Source organism: Protobothrops mucrosquamatus, unplaced genomic scaffold, assembly GCF_001527695.2.
Source record: "Protobothrops mucrosquamatus isolate PMUCROS unplaced genomic scaffold, P.Mucros_1.0 scaffold971, whole genome shotgun sequence".
Lineage (NCBI taxonomy): Eukaryota > Metazoa > Chordata > Lepidosauria > Squamata > Viperidae > Protobothrops > Protobothrops mucrosquamatus.
The window spans coordinates 354,998-371,667 of NW_015387214.1; the positions used below are offsets into that span (position 1 = coordinate 354,998).

The 16,670-nt window shown below is 42.2% G+C and overlaps 1 protein-coding gene across 1 annotated transcript in view; it reads left to right on the plus strand.

Annotated features, from left to right (window-relative positions):
• Positions 1-16,670, plus strand: part of LOC107290813 (multidrug resistance-associated protein 9-like) — a 44,700-nt gene that overhangs the window by 8,592 nt on the left and 19,438 nt on the right. The window contains 9 exon segments of the mRNA XM_029284819.1: positions 252-359; positions 1,171-1,443; positions 2,603-2,674; positions 3,675-3,799; positions 6,993-7,065; positions 8,490-8,693; positions 10,712-10,978; positions 12,864-13,005; positions 16,369-16,458. Coding sequence (XP_029140652.1) covers positions 252-359; positions 1,171-1,443; positions 2,603-2,674; positions 3,675-3,799; positions 6,993-7,065; positions 8,490-8,693; positions 10,712-10,978; positions 12,864-13,005; positions 16,369-16,458 — 1,354 coding nt within the window.

The following is a 16,670-nucleotide window of genomic DNA, read 5'->3' on the forward strand; positions in this document are numbered from 1 at the left end:
AGGACTATCTGCAATATCCTAGTTAGTTTTTGCCAATTCCTGCTAACTTCTGAGACTAATTTAAGACTGAATAGCTGGCAGTATGGAGAGTCCTGCCTGTTTAGCCGCACCAATTTGGGATAATCTGTGATACCAAATTAGGAAAGAGAAACGTGGGGACTGAAAGTTAGAAAGTCTAAAAGTCTGACTCTCCTGGATGAATCTCCCTCCCATTTGATACTAAGAATCCTTTAATTCCTTCCCTTTTACAGGCCTTCAGTGTGATTTCAGTATTTAATACCATGAGGTTTTCAATTGCCATTTTGCCATTTTCAGTGAAATCCACGGCAGAAGCCAGTGTCGCCTTAAAAAGGCTGAAGGTAAAAAAATAGTGGGTTTGGGGGCATGAAGACCGTGGGGGCCCCTTGCAGGCCAAACGGCATCACGCGGAACTGGAAACTGCCGAGTGGACAGTTGAATGCCGTCTTCCACTCGTCTCCACGCCGTATCCGCACCCTGTAGTACGCCTCCCGAAGGTCCAGCTTGGGAAAAAAAACTATTACAGATATTTTGGGATATTTAAGCAAGTTCATAAAAAAGAATGCCCTGTGCCGGTTACAGAATACACTAGTTTCCTATATTAGATCAATGTTAGTTGTTAGTTGTTAGTTACCACCTTTAAAGCGCTCCATGGCATAGGACCTGGATACCTCCGAGACCGCCTTCTGCCACAGATTCCCTCCCACAGACCGGTACGCTCCCACAGAGCGGGCCTCCTCAGGGTGCCGTCGGCCAAGCAATGTCGGCTGGCGACCCCCAGGGGGAGGGCCTTCTCTGTGGGTGCCCCCACCCTCTGGAACGANGTGAATTTTAAATAGGGATAATTTTTAATGATTTTAATAATGTCACAGCTACAAATATTTGGTTTTAATTGGCTTTTATAGGGGAAATGTTGTGTGTGTTGTTTGTATTGTGTTATTTTAATATGCTGTGAGCCGCCCTGAGTCCCGTGGGGAGAAGGGCGGCATATAAATTATGAAAAAATAAATAAATAAAATAAATGTTCCTTAATCTATTCTTCTTCAGTTCAGAGAATCTCCATAGACTAGAAGTCCAAGATTTGCAAGATTATGTTAATGTTTCCATCAATAATACATTGATGTAGCTTAGAACTTGTTTCTTCTCTTGTAGAAAATTCTCACTATGCAAACGCCTTCTGCGTATGTGACAACCTTGCAGGGTTCCATATATGCGGTGGTGCTGAAAGACGTCACCATATCTTGGGAAAGTGCTTCCAGTGAACACCCCACCAAAACTGTTAAAGAAAGACATCTGACTGGGAAAGGGGTCCACAAATCCCCTCCCAGGGTAGACCCAGTCATTTCTGACTCAGAGATATTACTTGTTGACAAGGATATTGACATCACCTTTGTCCTGCAGAATATAAGTTTTACAGTAGAGAAAGTAAGTACAGGGGAACAATAATATTTAAACCCAAATCAACCTGGTGATAATTTACGTTAAGATGTTAAGATTTGGTCTGAGTATAAACAGCCACAGATCCATAATACAGCCTGCCTTCCATAGAAGACCTGTACATTATGTGGGCCAGAAGGAGGGCTGAGAAATTATCTACAGACCCCTTCACATCCTGGACATAAATTGTTTCAACTTCTCCCCTCGCTCTAGGGCATTGCATGCCAACACAACTAGACACAAAGACAGTTTTTTTCCCCCTTGTGCCATCACTCTGCTGAACACCTAATTCCCACAGTACTGTCTTATGTCTATTTACCCATGTTGTATGGTATTATTATTATTATTCCTGGGGAGGAAAGCTATGGCAAATCTAGATAGCATACTAAAGAGCAGAGACGTCACCCTGCCAACAAAGTACGTATAGTCCAGGCCATGGTTTTCCCAGTTGCAATGTATGGCTGTGAAAGTTGGACCAGAAGAAAGGCTGAGCGCCAAAGAATGGAGGCCTTTGAACTATGGTGCTGGAGAAGACTCCTGCGAGTCCCCTGGACTGCAAGGCGATCAAACCGGTCAGTCCTGGAGGAGATCAACCCTGACTGCTCTTTAGAAGGCCAGATCCTGAAGTTGAAACTCAAGTCCTTTGGCCACCTAATGAGAAGGAAGGACTCCCTGGAGAAGAGCCTGATGCTGGGAAAGATGGAGGGCAATAGAAGGAGGGGACGACAGAGAAGGAGGTGGCTGGATGGAGTCACTGAAGCAGTAGGCGTGAGCTTAAATGGACTCCAGAAGATGGTAGAGGACAGGAAGGCCTGGAGGAACGTTGTCCATGGGGTCGCGATGGGTCGGACACGACTTTGCAACTAACATTACTATTATTATTATTATTATTATTATTATTATTATTATTATTATTATTATTATTATTATTATTATTATTATTATTATTATTCCCCTTTTCTCTACTACCCTGTCTTATTGGTATCATTATTATGATTATTATGATTATTACTCTGTTGTTTTGCATGTACACGGACAGTTTCTGCACCGGAGACAAATTCCTTGCGTGTCGAATGACACTTGGCCAAATAAAGTATTCTAATTCTACTGCCGTGTGTAAATTGTACTCACTTTTTTTCCTTCCCAGGGCAAAGTTTTGGGGATTTGTGGCAATGTGGGAAGTGGAAAGACTTCACTCCTCAAAGCAGTGTTAGGACAGGTATGTAAATGTCTACATTTTTCTCAGTTCATCTCTAATGTAACATTTTACGATACTTTACAATAACGTGGCTCTTTTCCTTGACTATGCTATGCTGATCAAGTCAAAACTTCAGTATTCTGTGTGGCCAAAGGTAGACCCATAGTGCATCACTCTGCTAATATGTTGAGCTTCTCAGCTCTTATGGCTAGTGCATACCAACATTATGGTGTTGGTTGCATGTGTTTTACTATTTTTTAAAACCAGGGGTCTTCAAACTTGGCAAGTTTAAGGCTTGTGGACTTCAACTCCCAGAATTCCTCAGCCAGCCAAGGAATTCTGGGAGTTGAAGTCTACAAGTCTTAAAGTTGCCAAGTCTGAAGATCCCCGGTTTAAACAGAGGAAGCAGATCTGAAAATTTATGCATTTGTTCTCTAAATCTGTATACAAATTGCATTTCGGTGCATTCAAATGTCTAGGATGGACCCTTGAGCCATTTAGAAAAAATGGCTACTCCAATGGATAGTCAATCTTCAGGTTGCATATGAATATAACAGGTCCTGATCAGACAGTATTTGCAAAGATCAGGTTCCGTAAGATGTAGAAAAGTTTGTAGAATTAAACTTTTATTTAATTGCGAACTGTGGGAGGGAATTGCGCTGCACAGGCTAAATCAAGGTGCAGAAAATTCAATCTATCCAATTATTCTTGGTGTAGGAGACACAATAAAACCTTTCCCCGATCGTAATACAAAAACTACAATAAGAGCAAAGAAAGAATCACTTCCACTTCATTACATAAGGCCCAAATTTGAAGACTAGAATTGATGTCTCGTTTGGCCCGGATGGGTGGGCTGGTTTTGGTATGCAAATCCTTCCCTAACTTTCCATTATTTTCAAGTTCTCCATCAGAAGCAAAACAGGTATCTAAGAACTGTGATTTAGGACACATGGATTAACAGATAACAGGAAAAGCCACCGAAGCAGCTTTGGCATCCAACTATTCCTTCTATCCACTCCAGATGTATCTGTATCGTGGGAAGGTCATTGTGAATGGCACTTTGGCATACGTGTCACAGCAAGCGTGGATATTTCACGGAAGTGTCAGGGATAATATACTGTTTGGAGAAGACTATGATGAACAAAGGTAACTATGAAATAAATTAAAGATTTCTCCTGTTCAGTCATGTCCGAGTCTAGCAGTTGCTCATCTCCTTTTCTTAACCGAGGGAGTTAGCATTATATGAAGATTTTTCCGTGGTCACGTGGCCAGCATGACTATATGCTGAAGGCGCACGGAACTCTGCAAACTTCCCGCCAAAGTGGTACCTATTTATCTACTCGCCTCTGTATGTTTTTGAACTGCTAAGTTGGCAGGAACTGAGACAAGTAATGAGCGCTCATTCCATTGTCTCGGTCTCGGGCTATCTAGCTGAGAAGCTCAGCATCTTTATCTGCTGAGTCATCATGCAAAGATAACCATAAATTTAAGTAATAAAAGAGATTAAGATTGGAGCATTCAAGGGGAGGGTTCCTGATCTTTCAGAATTATCACACTGCCTTTGCTGATCATTGGCTCTGTTCTTTTTTCCTTTTTATAAAAAAAGAAGAAAAGAATTCAGTCTTTAATCCTTTTATTTTTAGCTCTATAAAGGAAAGGGCAAGCATTGTATTTGATTAAATGCTAGGGTGTTGTACTGTTAAATAACTGTTATCAGATGTGTTTATGGAAACACCTACGTATTTCTCTTGGCATATTTATAAGAAATGCCCTGGGGATGGAAAATGAAAGTAACGAAATGAAATTCTCAAAACTGTAACTCAAATAATAATAAAAAAAGCACATGAAACCAAACCATTACTGCTCGATTTGAGATGAAACGGTGGCATAAAATGTCAGCTACCTTAAAGGTACTCAGATGCTAACATTGCCAGAGGACTTCCGCAGGCAAGGCGTCACAAATGAAAGACTGTGTCTTTCTGAGCCATCTTACCTGAGTGAGGGATGGGAACTGAAGTGAGGCTTCAGAAGTTGACCTGAATGTGTGAAGAGGTTCATTTGAGGATGGAGAACAATTTGCGTCAGGCCTTCTTTATTTGTAGTCTGGTCCTTCCAAAAGCCTATAGCAAAATAATGTGGCATCTAGAAGGTCCTAGTTCAGTTGCTTCATCTCCTGGAAGGTCTGGAAGAATCTATTGTGAACCAACACAGTTGGTTGTAGATGATCTGACTGAACAGCTTTCAAACCGATATTGTAGCTTCACGCAAGCAATGCAAGGATGAGATCAAGGAGTGAAACCATCCCTTAAGCTTCATAGAACTAATCTGTCTGTTGCAAGAGAAGGCAAGCAATCCAGGGAGATTCCTGTATTATAGGCAGAATATAATAAAGTAGTAAACTTGAATTCTACATGTGTGGATCTGGTTGCTTCTGCCTGTATTTTTAACGCAGAGGTGGTGACAAGACAAATGAATTTAAATGGATTTTAATTGAAATGTACTTGAAATTTTGGTAAGAGTGGGGTAATTAAGTACAGTTAACCTTAATACTCCCCATATTTAATGTTCTTTTTAAATGTGTCAAGTCCAAGCTTACAATTTGCTAGACCATTTTAGAAGGTCTTTGAGGGCTTCACCCAAGGATTCTGAGGGCCACAGGCAGGTCAAGGACCTCAGGTGAACAACCTACATTAGAATAATCAAGATAAGAAATGTCTTAGCTTCTCATTTTCAAATAAGAGTTTATATATTCCCCACAGCAAGTTCTTCGGTTTTAATGAAACCAAGAAAGCTGTTCTTTCTTATTAGTTTTCTAAATATTATACCCGACCAGTGTACTCAGCTGTGAGAGTAAATGGTTGCTAAATATCACTTCTGTCATTCCCTCAAATTATATTGGATCAAAAGAAAAAAAAGAAGAGAAAGGAAGAAAAATGTATTCCAGCTTAGTGGGAACAAACAAACAAGCAAACGCATCTCCCAAGAACTCATTTTCACCACATCTTCAAAATGGCTCCGGGGAATATTACTAGCATGTCACGAGCCATTAGATGCTGCAGGGGGGCATTAAGCTTTGCTGAAATGATATGAAATAGAAAAAGAACCTTCAGTTCAAATATTACATAGAATATCTAAGGGTAAAATAATTGACAAGACCCAGTTATTTGAGTGCCTTCTTTGTTTGAGTCATTTCCATCTCAGCTGGTTATTGTAGGAGCTCTACAACTTGAAAAAAAAATAGTGAAGAGATGCTGTCTAAGGAACAGACAGATAAGAGGAAGCATAGGCCACAGCTGCATAATGGGTGGAACAGAAGCCTTTGAGGGATCCTTAATGCTACTTCAGTACTTGTCTTTAACTGGTTCCAAGAGGCATGATAAGTACCAAAAACAAGTACCAAACAATTTTTTCACACAAGGAATAATGTAAATAAACTTAACGTGTTCCTAAACCAAAGACAATGCACATTTTTAAGGCAATATATAAAAAGATAGGGTTGTATATCATTATTTTACATGAGAAACAAACCTAAAAATTAATACATACTTAGATTAAATACAATAAATAAAATAAAATACCTGTACTGATGAGAAAGAAAACACAAAAATACACAAAATGACCACAGAAGATAAGACTGCAAGAGGATGTTCACAGGGCAAGAGTTATCACGTGACTATTGTGGCACCCTAACCCTAACCTAGAGGTCCCCAATCTTTTGGGCACCAGTGACCGGTTTTGTGGAGAGAGGTTTTTCCGCAGATCAGAGGAGTGTAGTTTTGTGTGCTGCCTGCATCTCGTGGATGGGGCTTTGCTTGTTTGTGTGAACTGGTTGCTGTCATGTCACGGCCCAGTACTGGTCCACGGACCGGGAGTTGGGGACCCCTGGCCTAATCCTTCAGTTGGAAAGGGCAGCAAGTCATGAGACAACCAACATCAACAAGTTCTAGCTTGTGTGTTGAGTACCAAACAAACAATGAATACCGGGACAAAATGTTCATGTCAAAATACGTTGAGTACCAAATTTTATGAGTTGGGTACTGAGGTACCTCTGTAACAGGCTATAACGTTGACGGTGGGGAAAATTGTACTTTCAAACTTGCAAGAGTCTATTAATGCAGCTTTACAATAAAATAGAATGAGGTTATTTGGTCATGCTTCCTGTCTGCTCTAGCTGCTAAGGCTGACATTGAGTCAAGACTGGAGAACCGGCAATACTCAACACTGTAGGAGTCTTCTCCAATAATAATCCCAGTAATGCTACAAGGCTCATTTACAGAAATACGAAAGAAATTTTCTGAGAATCATTGCTTGCAACTCAGTTCAGTTTTAATATTTTTAGGTATAATCATATCATCAACATTTGCAGTCTCAAGACAGATATGGAACGTTTATCCTATGGAGATATGACCGAAGTAAGTATAATGTGTGTTTATTTAATTTAAGGACGCTAAATTAAACTGCCAACTTACTCTTGTTTATTCTGTGTATTTATATCTCATCTCATGGAAACATAGATGGAGAGCTCCCCAGATTTTATATATGTGATAACTCAGTAAGGAATGATGGATGGAGAGAGAATGATGGACCTCAAATCACCTACTGAGTTTCTGGTTAATTGTTTAATCAATGACAGCATTATATTTGCTTTCGCAGGAAAGAAAATACATTATTGGGCCTATAGGCAATTGGCCAAACTAGCCCTAGATATTCTTCTTAGTATGAAGGGTACAAAATCCCAACTATAATGTTAATTCATGTTGAACATCTTCAGATGTTACATCAGATTTGTGAAACAATGATACAAATGGATTTTCTATACTTTGTAATGAGGAGTTAGGTGTGACATGATTCTGATTTCAGGGGTGCTACAGATTTAGACTTAGTTTCAGAATATACTAAGCCATTATTGGCTTACTCATGGCTTGTTGGATAAGCCACACTATGCTGTGCACAAGCTACTAAACCACAAAGCATGGCTAATACACCCCTGGCTTTAAATAACACAGTAGGCTAAGTAAACTGGTATTGGATCCAACTTGTTCTGGGAATTCATTTACTATCAGCCTGTAAATAACAGATAGGCCAAGATGTTAAACCAATTGTGTTTAGTTTTGATTTAATTTTTAATTTAGTTTTGATATGTTTCATAAACTCAGCATTTGCCATAACATGTTGAGCCTAAATTGGGCCACAGTGCGTTTTTATCTCTAAAGGATTAGTGGATCTGAAGGAGGAAAAAAAAACCTTGCTTTACATATTCCTATTTTATTATCTGAGCAATTTGCTGTATTTTCCTGGAAGCGATAGGAAGGGAGGGTAGTGTGATTGAAACCCCACCATCAACAAGACAATCATAGTTGTGTGATAGATCTATGGTTGTGGACGTCATCTTAACTTTTTTAGATTTCTCTCCCCTCTTTATGCATGGATGTCCCTGTTCTCTTCATAATTTATCAGTACTTGGGGCCTAACATTCTTCCTTTTGCATGCTGAGATTTCTCTCTCTTTCTGCAGAATGTAGGTAGTCCTCGACTTACGATCCCAACTGAGCCCAGAATTTATGTTGCTAAGTGAGAAATTTGTTAAGTGAGTTTTGCCCTGTTTGACGACTTTTCTTGCCCACATTGGTTAAGTTGCTAAAAAGGACATTATGGTCTATGGAATAAGGAATCAATAATCTGAACATTTCTCATAAATGGAGGAAAATTTCATAGCCTGACAGTGAAATGCAATGTTTACATTCTAATAAAGGTAGAAACCTGTTATTAAACAGCTATATGAGTGTTCTATATTTGAGTTTGATCGATGCATCCATTCTGTTTGTTTTTTTTAAAAGATAGGAGAAGGGGGTGTGACCCTCTCGGGAGGTCAAAAGCAGAGAATCACTTTGGCTCGGGCGGTGTATGCAAACCGAGATATTTATTTATTGGACGATCCTTTGTCCGCCGTGGATGCTCAAGTTGGAAGCTATATTTTTGAAGAATGCATTAAAAAGGCTCTTAAGGGGAAAACCCTCCTTCTGGTGTCTCATCAGCTGCAGGTAAACGAATTGCTGAAAGAAATGGGAAAGAACTTTATAGGGCATGGCTACGAGGAATGTCAGCCCAAATCAGAAACACACCCAGGATGGAGTTTGGGGTGAAACAAATCCAATATAGGGAGTCCTCAACTTACAACCACAACTGAGCCCAAAATTTCTGTTGCTAAGCGAGACATTTGTTAAGTGAGTTTTGCCCCATTTTTACGACCTTTTTTTGATGCAGCTCTTAAGTGAATCACTGGGATTGTTAAGTTAGCAACACGGTTGTTAAGTGGATCCAACTTCCCCCTTGACTTGGCTTGTCAGAAGGTCGCAAAAGGGGATCACACGATCCCCCATGACACTGCAACCGTCATAAGTATGAGTCAGGGTCCGAATTTTGATCACGTGACCGTGGGGAGGCCGCAACAGTCGTAAGTGTGAAAAACAGTCCTAAGTCACTTTTTTCAGCGCCGTTGTAACTTCGAACGGGCAGTAAACGAACTGTTGTAAGTCAAGGACTTATCGTTTCTGCAATAGGGATGTTGACTTTTTTGGGAAAAAAAATTTAACAGCTTGTTATCATTTCTAAAATGCTTTTGGGTTTTGTTTTGTTTTTCAATTAATTTTAAAGACTTTATTGCCCTGGGACCTCAAAGACATTTTTAGTCTCACTTTCTTCCCAGAATGTTCAATTCTATTCTTTCTCTTTTTTCAAATCTTTCTTGGTCAGTACGTCTTGAATACCAAGCGATGTTTGTCCCCCAGCTGTTTTCTACCACCACCCCTCAATTCCCTCCCCCCCTTTTTTTTTTAATTCCTGCAAACCATTAGAGCCTCTTCAGTGCTGTTAATATTTCCCTCTGGTATGTGAACATTTCCTTCATAATGGCCTACATTTGGAGAGTAAGTGTGCTATTAGTTTAAAAGTAACAAGCAGCCTGGGTTTTATGCCCCCGAAGAGAGGCAATTGCACACTGAGTCTAACATCACAGAAAATGAATTAGAGCATTTGGCAATGCCTTATAACAGTGAGGTTGGGGGGTGGCCTGGTTTGGTTTCTCAAGCAGTGATTGTTGGTTAGAGAACTGAGGTCAGCAACCACCCATCTTTCCCATGGTAGAGGCAATCTTTGCGGTTCTTCTGAGTCTGCTGCTCGGGTTTTATTTTTCCTTGTTAAAAGACTTCTCAAAAAAAAAAAAAACCAAAACCCATTTCTGCAGTTTTATTCCATTACTTCTTCCCTCCTCCCCTCTTGAAAAACAAAATAACTTCTCCATGCCAATAGAGGGCAGAAAAGGCTTGAAATTCTCTGTAGAGCCATTGATCCATTTGAAAAAAGAACAGAAACAAAAGATCCTCATTCTAAAGAATGGGGAGAATTTGTATTGTTATCTAAACAGAGTCTTTGGGGGCTTACAGATTGTACGCTCTTCCCAAAGCGATAACAATTTGTTGAGATTTTTTCTTTCTACAATAGGGTTGCTGTTTCAGCCAGGTCTAAGAAACCAGGCTGTGCCCTATAAAACATATTTCCTAAAATTTACACTCTTTTTCTGTCAAACAGAAATAATCCCTGCCTCTCTGTCTCTATATTGTTATGTACTTTATTTGTCTATCTTTTTCCCATTGTGTGTGTCTCTGTGTCTCTGCCTCTGCTTCTCTCTCTGTCTCTCTGTCTCTCTCTCTCTCTCTCTCTCTGTGTGTGTGTGTGTGTGTGAGAGAGAGAGAGAGAGACAGACAGACAGACAGACAGAGACTGAAGTATGTATAAATCTGGCAAAATCCATTTTTCTTTTGGTTTGATTGAAATGTATGACCCGATTCAGTTCCAGCTTGAATCCAATTTGATTTCAAAAATTGTTTCAGTTCCCTTTGAATATCTGAGCTGTTTAACTACTTTCATTGAAACTTCAAAAATTTGGGCTCAGCTGTGATTGTAATTCGAGGATACCTGTATAAAGGTAGAATCCGAAATACCAACTCCATAACCTGCTCATTAGTTTACTGATTCTTTTCTCTTTCCTTAATATCCACAGTATCTGCAGTTTTGTGATCAAATCATGTTGCTAGAAGATGGGCAGATATCGGAAAGCGGTACCCATGCACAGCTGATGAAAGCCAAGGGCCATTATGCTCAACTCTTTTATAATCAGCGCGCAGAAGACGTCGTTGTGGGTTTCAGTCCTCAGTACTTATTTTGTGCTGCTGCCTATTAGCATCCCAAAGTTAGTTCTCCTGTACTGGTGAAAGCTGGTTCTAGAGAGAGGTCCCCAACCTTTTGGGCACCAGGGACCGGTTCCGTGGAGAGGGGTTTTTCCACGGACTGGAGGGTGTGTGGTTTTGTGTGCTGCCTGCATCTCATGGATGGGACTTTGCTTGTTTGTGCGGATCGGTTGCTAGCATGCCGCGGCTCGGTACTGGGCCACAGACCAGGGATTAGGGACCCCTGTTTTAGAACTTGCATAGAACAGCTTAGAACTTGAAGCTTTTGATGCCTTTGTGATTTCCCAGCACCCATTTTGTAGGGTAGAGGAATTCAAGAAATTGGACAAACATTTGTCTGAAATGTTACAGGGTTTTCTGCTTGAGCAGGGGGTTGGACTAGAAGACCTCCATGGTCCCTTCCGTTATTCTGTTATATTTTAATGCCTAACCCACACTTCCCAAGCACAAGTGCAAAGAACAATGGGGTTTATGCCCCAAGACAGGCACTATTCTGAGATTTCCACCTCACAAACGTTTGCACCCCACAAACTTTTTGAAACGTGCACAGGTGAAGAGGAAACGCACAACAACAGCAGAATCTGTGTGGAGAGCAAAGGGGACGTGACTCATGCGATCAGCATCATACGCAATCCTGGGATACTTTTCCGCATGTATTGTAATATTCCAGGCATGTGCCAAAAGAGCTCAACCCCACAATGCTGCAAGAACTAAGCAACACCTCTGGTGCATGTAAAAATGACAAAGGAGAGCGGGGGGGGGGGGGGGGGGGAAAAGANCAGCTTTAGAGATAATCATATGCAAAAAGGGCTTATTATAATAATGTGAGTAATAGCAGGTCCGGTTACTGTTGAATCTCAACTTCCATGAGCTCTTTGCTCGTATCAATAAAGGAGAATATCTGTAGCTCAGGGTAGACTACAGTTCCTATCACACACTGCTGTTATCCATAGTAGCAAGGAGGGGTCCTTGGTGCTCTCTGAGCTTGCTTGTTTTCTTGCAGATATTTCATTACATCTGCAAGAATGTAGATGCTTCATTACCCAAACTAGCACTGTTGATGTTGGGTAATGAAACATCTGCAAGAAAACGAGCAAGCTCAGAGAGCACCAAGGACCCCTCCTTGCTACTATGGATAACAGCAGTGTGTGATAGGAACTGTAGTCTAACAATATCTGGATGGATAATCATTGTGCAGTCTAATTGATGATATTTATGGCCCAACAATAAAGGTATCTTAAGAGTAGCCCCTGAATCAGAAAGGCAATGAAAACGATTGCTGGAGAACATTATCAGGAAGTAACAGCCAGGTTGAGCTTGTGGGCTTCCAGGAAATGTCTGCTCAGATGTTGTAGGTCAGGGGTCCGGTACTGGGCTGCGGTGTGCCAGCAACCGGTCCGCACAAACAAGCAAAGCCCCATCCACAGGATGCAGGCAGCACACAAAACCACGTACCCACCCATCCGCAGAAAAATCTCTCTCCTCATAACCAGTCCCTGGTGCCCAAAAGGTTGGGGACCTCTGTTGTAGGTAACAAGCTATTGGACTCAACTGACTTGAGGTTGAATAAACCAGGGTATTTTTGTATTCTTAACAGATGAGAAAAACTGTCAGGACTAAGAAGAATCAATAGTCTTTAGAAACAATTGCTAAAATAACTTCCTTGGGTCAGTGATGCTGTTCCTTCCAGTCTCAGATGCTGGAGAAAACCAAGAAAGAATAGGGGTTGTTATCCTCAAGACCAGTTTATAGGCTGTCCTATGGCTTAGACCAGGAATGGAGAACAATGGGCCTTTTATGACTTGTGGACTTCAACTTCCAGAATTCCTGAGCCAGCCAGGAATGCAAATTCCTGCAAATTCTGGGAGTTGAAATCCACAAGTCCTAAAGGGGGGGCATCATTCTACTTGATCTAGCCGGGCTTCTTCATTCTCAAATGAAAACTTTTGACTTTGTTTACTTTAGATTGCAGACAACCAATTTCTTTCGTCTTCAGATGAGTCAATGAAAAAGAAAGACATGCAGGATTACGATTCAGACATCTCTTCCGCAGAACTGAAAGACCCCGATAAAATCGCTCCCACCCCTCCTTTATATTTTAGCGATCGTAAGTTTTAGCTTGACTTTTCCCTCACTTTTCACCTCCCCAGGATTTGATAAGTCTGATGATACAGAGACTAAGAAAGACCTTGAAGAAGGAACAGTCAGAAGTATGTTTCACTTTGTCTTCCTACACCATTAAATCCCCCAGATCTCACTGTCAACCTCTGTGTAGTGCAAAAGCAGCCAGGTTTGCTTAGATAACTGCTTCAAAGTTAGGCCTGAGTACTTTTGAGGTGAAATGAATGTTGCAAAATGAAATAAGGATGCTTTCCCCCCTTCATCAAAGTGTTATTACACACTAAATCAGAGGTCCCCAACCTTTTGGGCACCAGGGACTGGTCCCATGGAGAGATGGTTTTCCGCGGACCAGAGGGGGCGTGGTTTTGTGTGCTGCCTGCATCCCGCGGATGGGACTTTGCTTGTTTGTGTGGACTGGTTGCTGGCATGCTGAGACCAGGTACCGGTCCACAGACCGGGGGGTTGGGGACCCTTGGTTTAAATAGTTGATACACTTAAGCAAGATAGTTACCTTGCTGAAGAAGTAGTGAACGAATAGCTTATTTCAATCTCCATTTCACGTCCATTCGTGTTATAATTCTAGAAACAAATTACATTGGTAGGACAACCTCGTCGGTAGACTTTATTTGTAGTAAGGGTGTTCTAGCTTGGAAAAAAAATTGCTGGCTTCTAGATTTGGTGTAACAGAATAATTGCTGGGTTGTCTCATCATGCGATGTTCAAACCAATAATAGTATGGCTTCATGAGATAGTCACTTGATGATCTTGGTCACGGAACATGACCGGTCATGGAAGACAAAGATAAGGCTGGGCTGGGGAATTCTGGGAGTTGAAGTCCACATAAAATTGCTCAGGTTGGGAAACATTGAACTAGATGGGGCTCCTCCACCGTTTTCTCCAATTGTAAGAAAGAAGTGCTACGAGGCCACGAACATACTCTAGTAGGCTAGAAACCAATCCTCTTTAAAGGTAAGGAGTGGATTTTACTCCACTAGTTGTGGCTGACTGTACAGGGCGGTGCTCATCTTTGTTTCATGGCCATTTAGCCAGGGCTGTCTGAAGACATTTCCACGGTCACGAGGCCAGCATGACATCACAGAACGCTGTTACCTTCCCACTGAAGTGGGACCTATTTATCTACTCGCATTTGCATGCTTTCAAACGGCCAGATTGGCAGGAGCTGAGGTAAGGACAGGAGCTCATCCCGTCACATGGAGCTCAGGTTTCGAACCTGGGCTGGCAGCTTTCCGGCAGAAAAACCCAGCGTCTTAACCATTGAGCCCCCCCGCTGCCCTTCTATAAACGCTTATCGCAGTAATGGCGAACCTTTTAGAGACCGAGTGCCCAAACTGCAACCCAAAACCCACTTATGTATCGCCGGGTGCCAGGTGGGCGTGGCTCACTGGGTGGCCGTGGCTGTGGTGGTCATGGCAGATTGGGTGGCTGTGGCCAAGGTGGGTGTGGTCACCTTGATGTTGCTCGTGGGGAGGGACGCCTGTGGGGGCTGGGCAGGGTTGGGGGTGCCATTATCTCAGGGCAAGGCAAGGCAGGGGCTAGGGCAGCTGCTGCCTGACACCATCGGCCCCCGCGCCCAGAGGCCAGCGAGCGCATGGGGGCTGACAGTGTCCGTCAGCAGCCACAGCCTGCCGGCCCCTCGACCAGCGAACTCTGGGGCTCTGTAGCCTGCCACCAGCAGTTCAGAGAAGTGCCCACAGAGAAAGCTCTGAGTGCCACCTCTGGCACGCGTGCCATAGGTTTGCCACCACTGGCTTATCGTATTTCCTCAAGTGAATTTAAGGAAAAGGCATGCCAGGGGCGCTTTCCCCAACTGAATGGAAGTTCTGGAAATGCCACATCTAAAAAAAAAAAAAAGATAAATAAATCCAAATTAAGTAAAAGACCACAGAGAGAGGCCTAGTGAATTCTGTGCCTAAAAAAGTTCAGAAGAGGAAATGAAAAAAAAGAAAAAAAGAAGAAGAAAAGCTCAAACTCCAAGCTAAATTAGCCCCTTGGGCAGTTTTCCTCCCGACCTGCCTCTGCTTTGTTCCACAATCAAAAGAGGTGAATAAGAAAATCAATTGGGTTTTGCATCCCAGCTGCTGGCAGTATTGATCCCTTCAGGTAAATCAATGTCCTCTTCAATTGCATGCGTGTCACGGGCTCCCATTCATTCAACAGCCATTAGAGAAACAAAAGGAGCATTTTCCATATGGCTTCATCCTGGGGGGGGGGGGAAATGGCAAGCCTGCAGGGCGGGGTGGGGGGAGTGTGTGCATTTGTAAAGGCTCTTGTGAAGTTGCAAATGTTCATTTGTGTAGATAGGCTCAACCCACCTCCAACTTTGCTTGAAATGCACGGGGTGGGGTGGGGGGGTTGTCATCTCTGGGTAACATTGTGGTGCTGAAGGGATTTTGTTGTGCTTATGATTTTAGTATGTTTAAGTTTGACATTAGCATTTATTTTATATATAGTAACCATTTTATATTGATACTTATAGTGTTATCATGTAATCATTTTGTTATTTTGTAATCATTATTTTGTAGTTAATTGCTTGATCAGATGCTTTATATATATATATTGGAAAAGTAAGGGCTTCATGCTTTAGGTATAGGTGATTGCTTATATGAAAAGAGTACAGTAAGGGAAGGGGGGAAAGGAGTTACAGATGGAGCCTGGGTTGCTGGGTATGAGTCATCATCTAGGAATTATTTTTTTTTGTGCCATCTTATGCCTGGTACCAAGACCTGATCTTTTTGTTCTGGAAAGGTATAAAACAGTAGTTCTCAACCTGTGGGTCGGGACCCCATTTGGGGTCGATCGACCATTTCATGGGGGTCGCCAAGCAAGGTTGTCCGCCATTTTTTTTGTCCGCCATTTTTTCCCCCTTTTCCGGCAGGTGCCTTACCTCCCTTGGGCTGGGCCAGCTGGTGGTCGGCCTGCTCCGTCTCTGCTGCTTGCCAGCTACGTCTCGGCCGGCGCAGGGGGCGGAACCACGCATGCGCGGCACTCCCGGGCAGGGAAAGTCCTCGACTTACGACCGGTTTAGTCCTCGACTTACGACCGGTTTAGTCCTCGACTTACGACCGGTTGGGGTCACAGCATTAAAAAGGTTGAGAACCACTGTTATAAAAGGTGGAAGACATCTTTTCTGGTTGTTGCCTTCATCTCTCTACCAGCCACGAAGAGAGATGGGGGTCACCCAACTCTATTTTGATCAAAGTAAAAGTTGTTTGCTTGCTGAAACCTCAACTCAGGAGTTCCTTTGGCTCTTTTAAATTCCTGAGTAATGCTGGGGCAATTGTGAAAAACCTTACAGTGCGAATAAACGCGTGATGATTTTCTGCCACAGCTCCTGAAGTCCAGCTTGTTCAAAAAGAGGAGAAGACAGAAGGCTCGATTAGATGGGAAACCTACCACATGTATATCAAGGCATCTGGAGGTATACGCCATAACCGGTTGCACGTTTTCTTAAATGCATTTGTTCATGATAAATTCCTACAAAAGTCATATGGGTGTGTGGGAGAAAGGGTATATATGCATATGCACGGACACACAAACACACCTATATAATATATAATAGCTGAATACGAGGGCACAATGTGCCAAAGAAATGTGGTGGGAATTTAAATCACCTTGGAAAAAATCTATCTT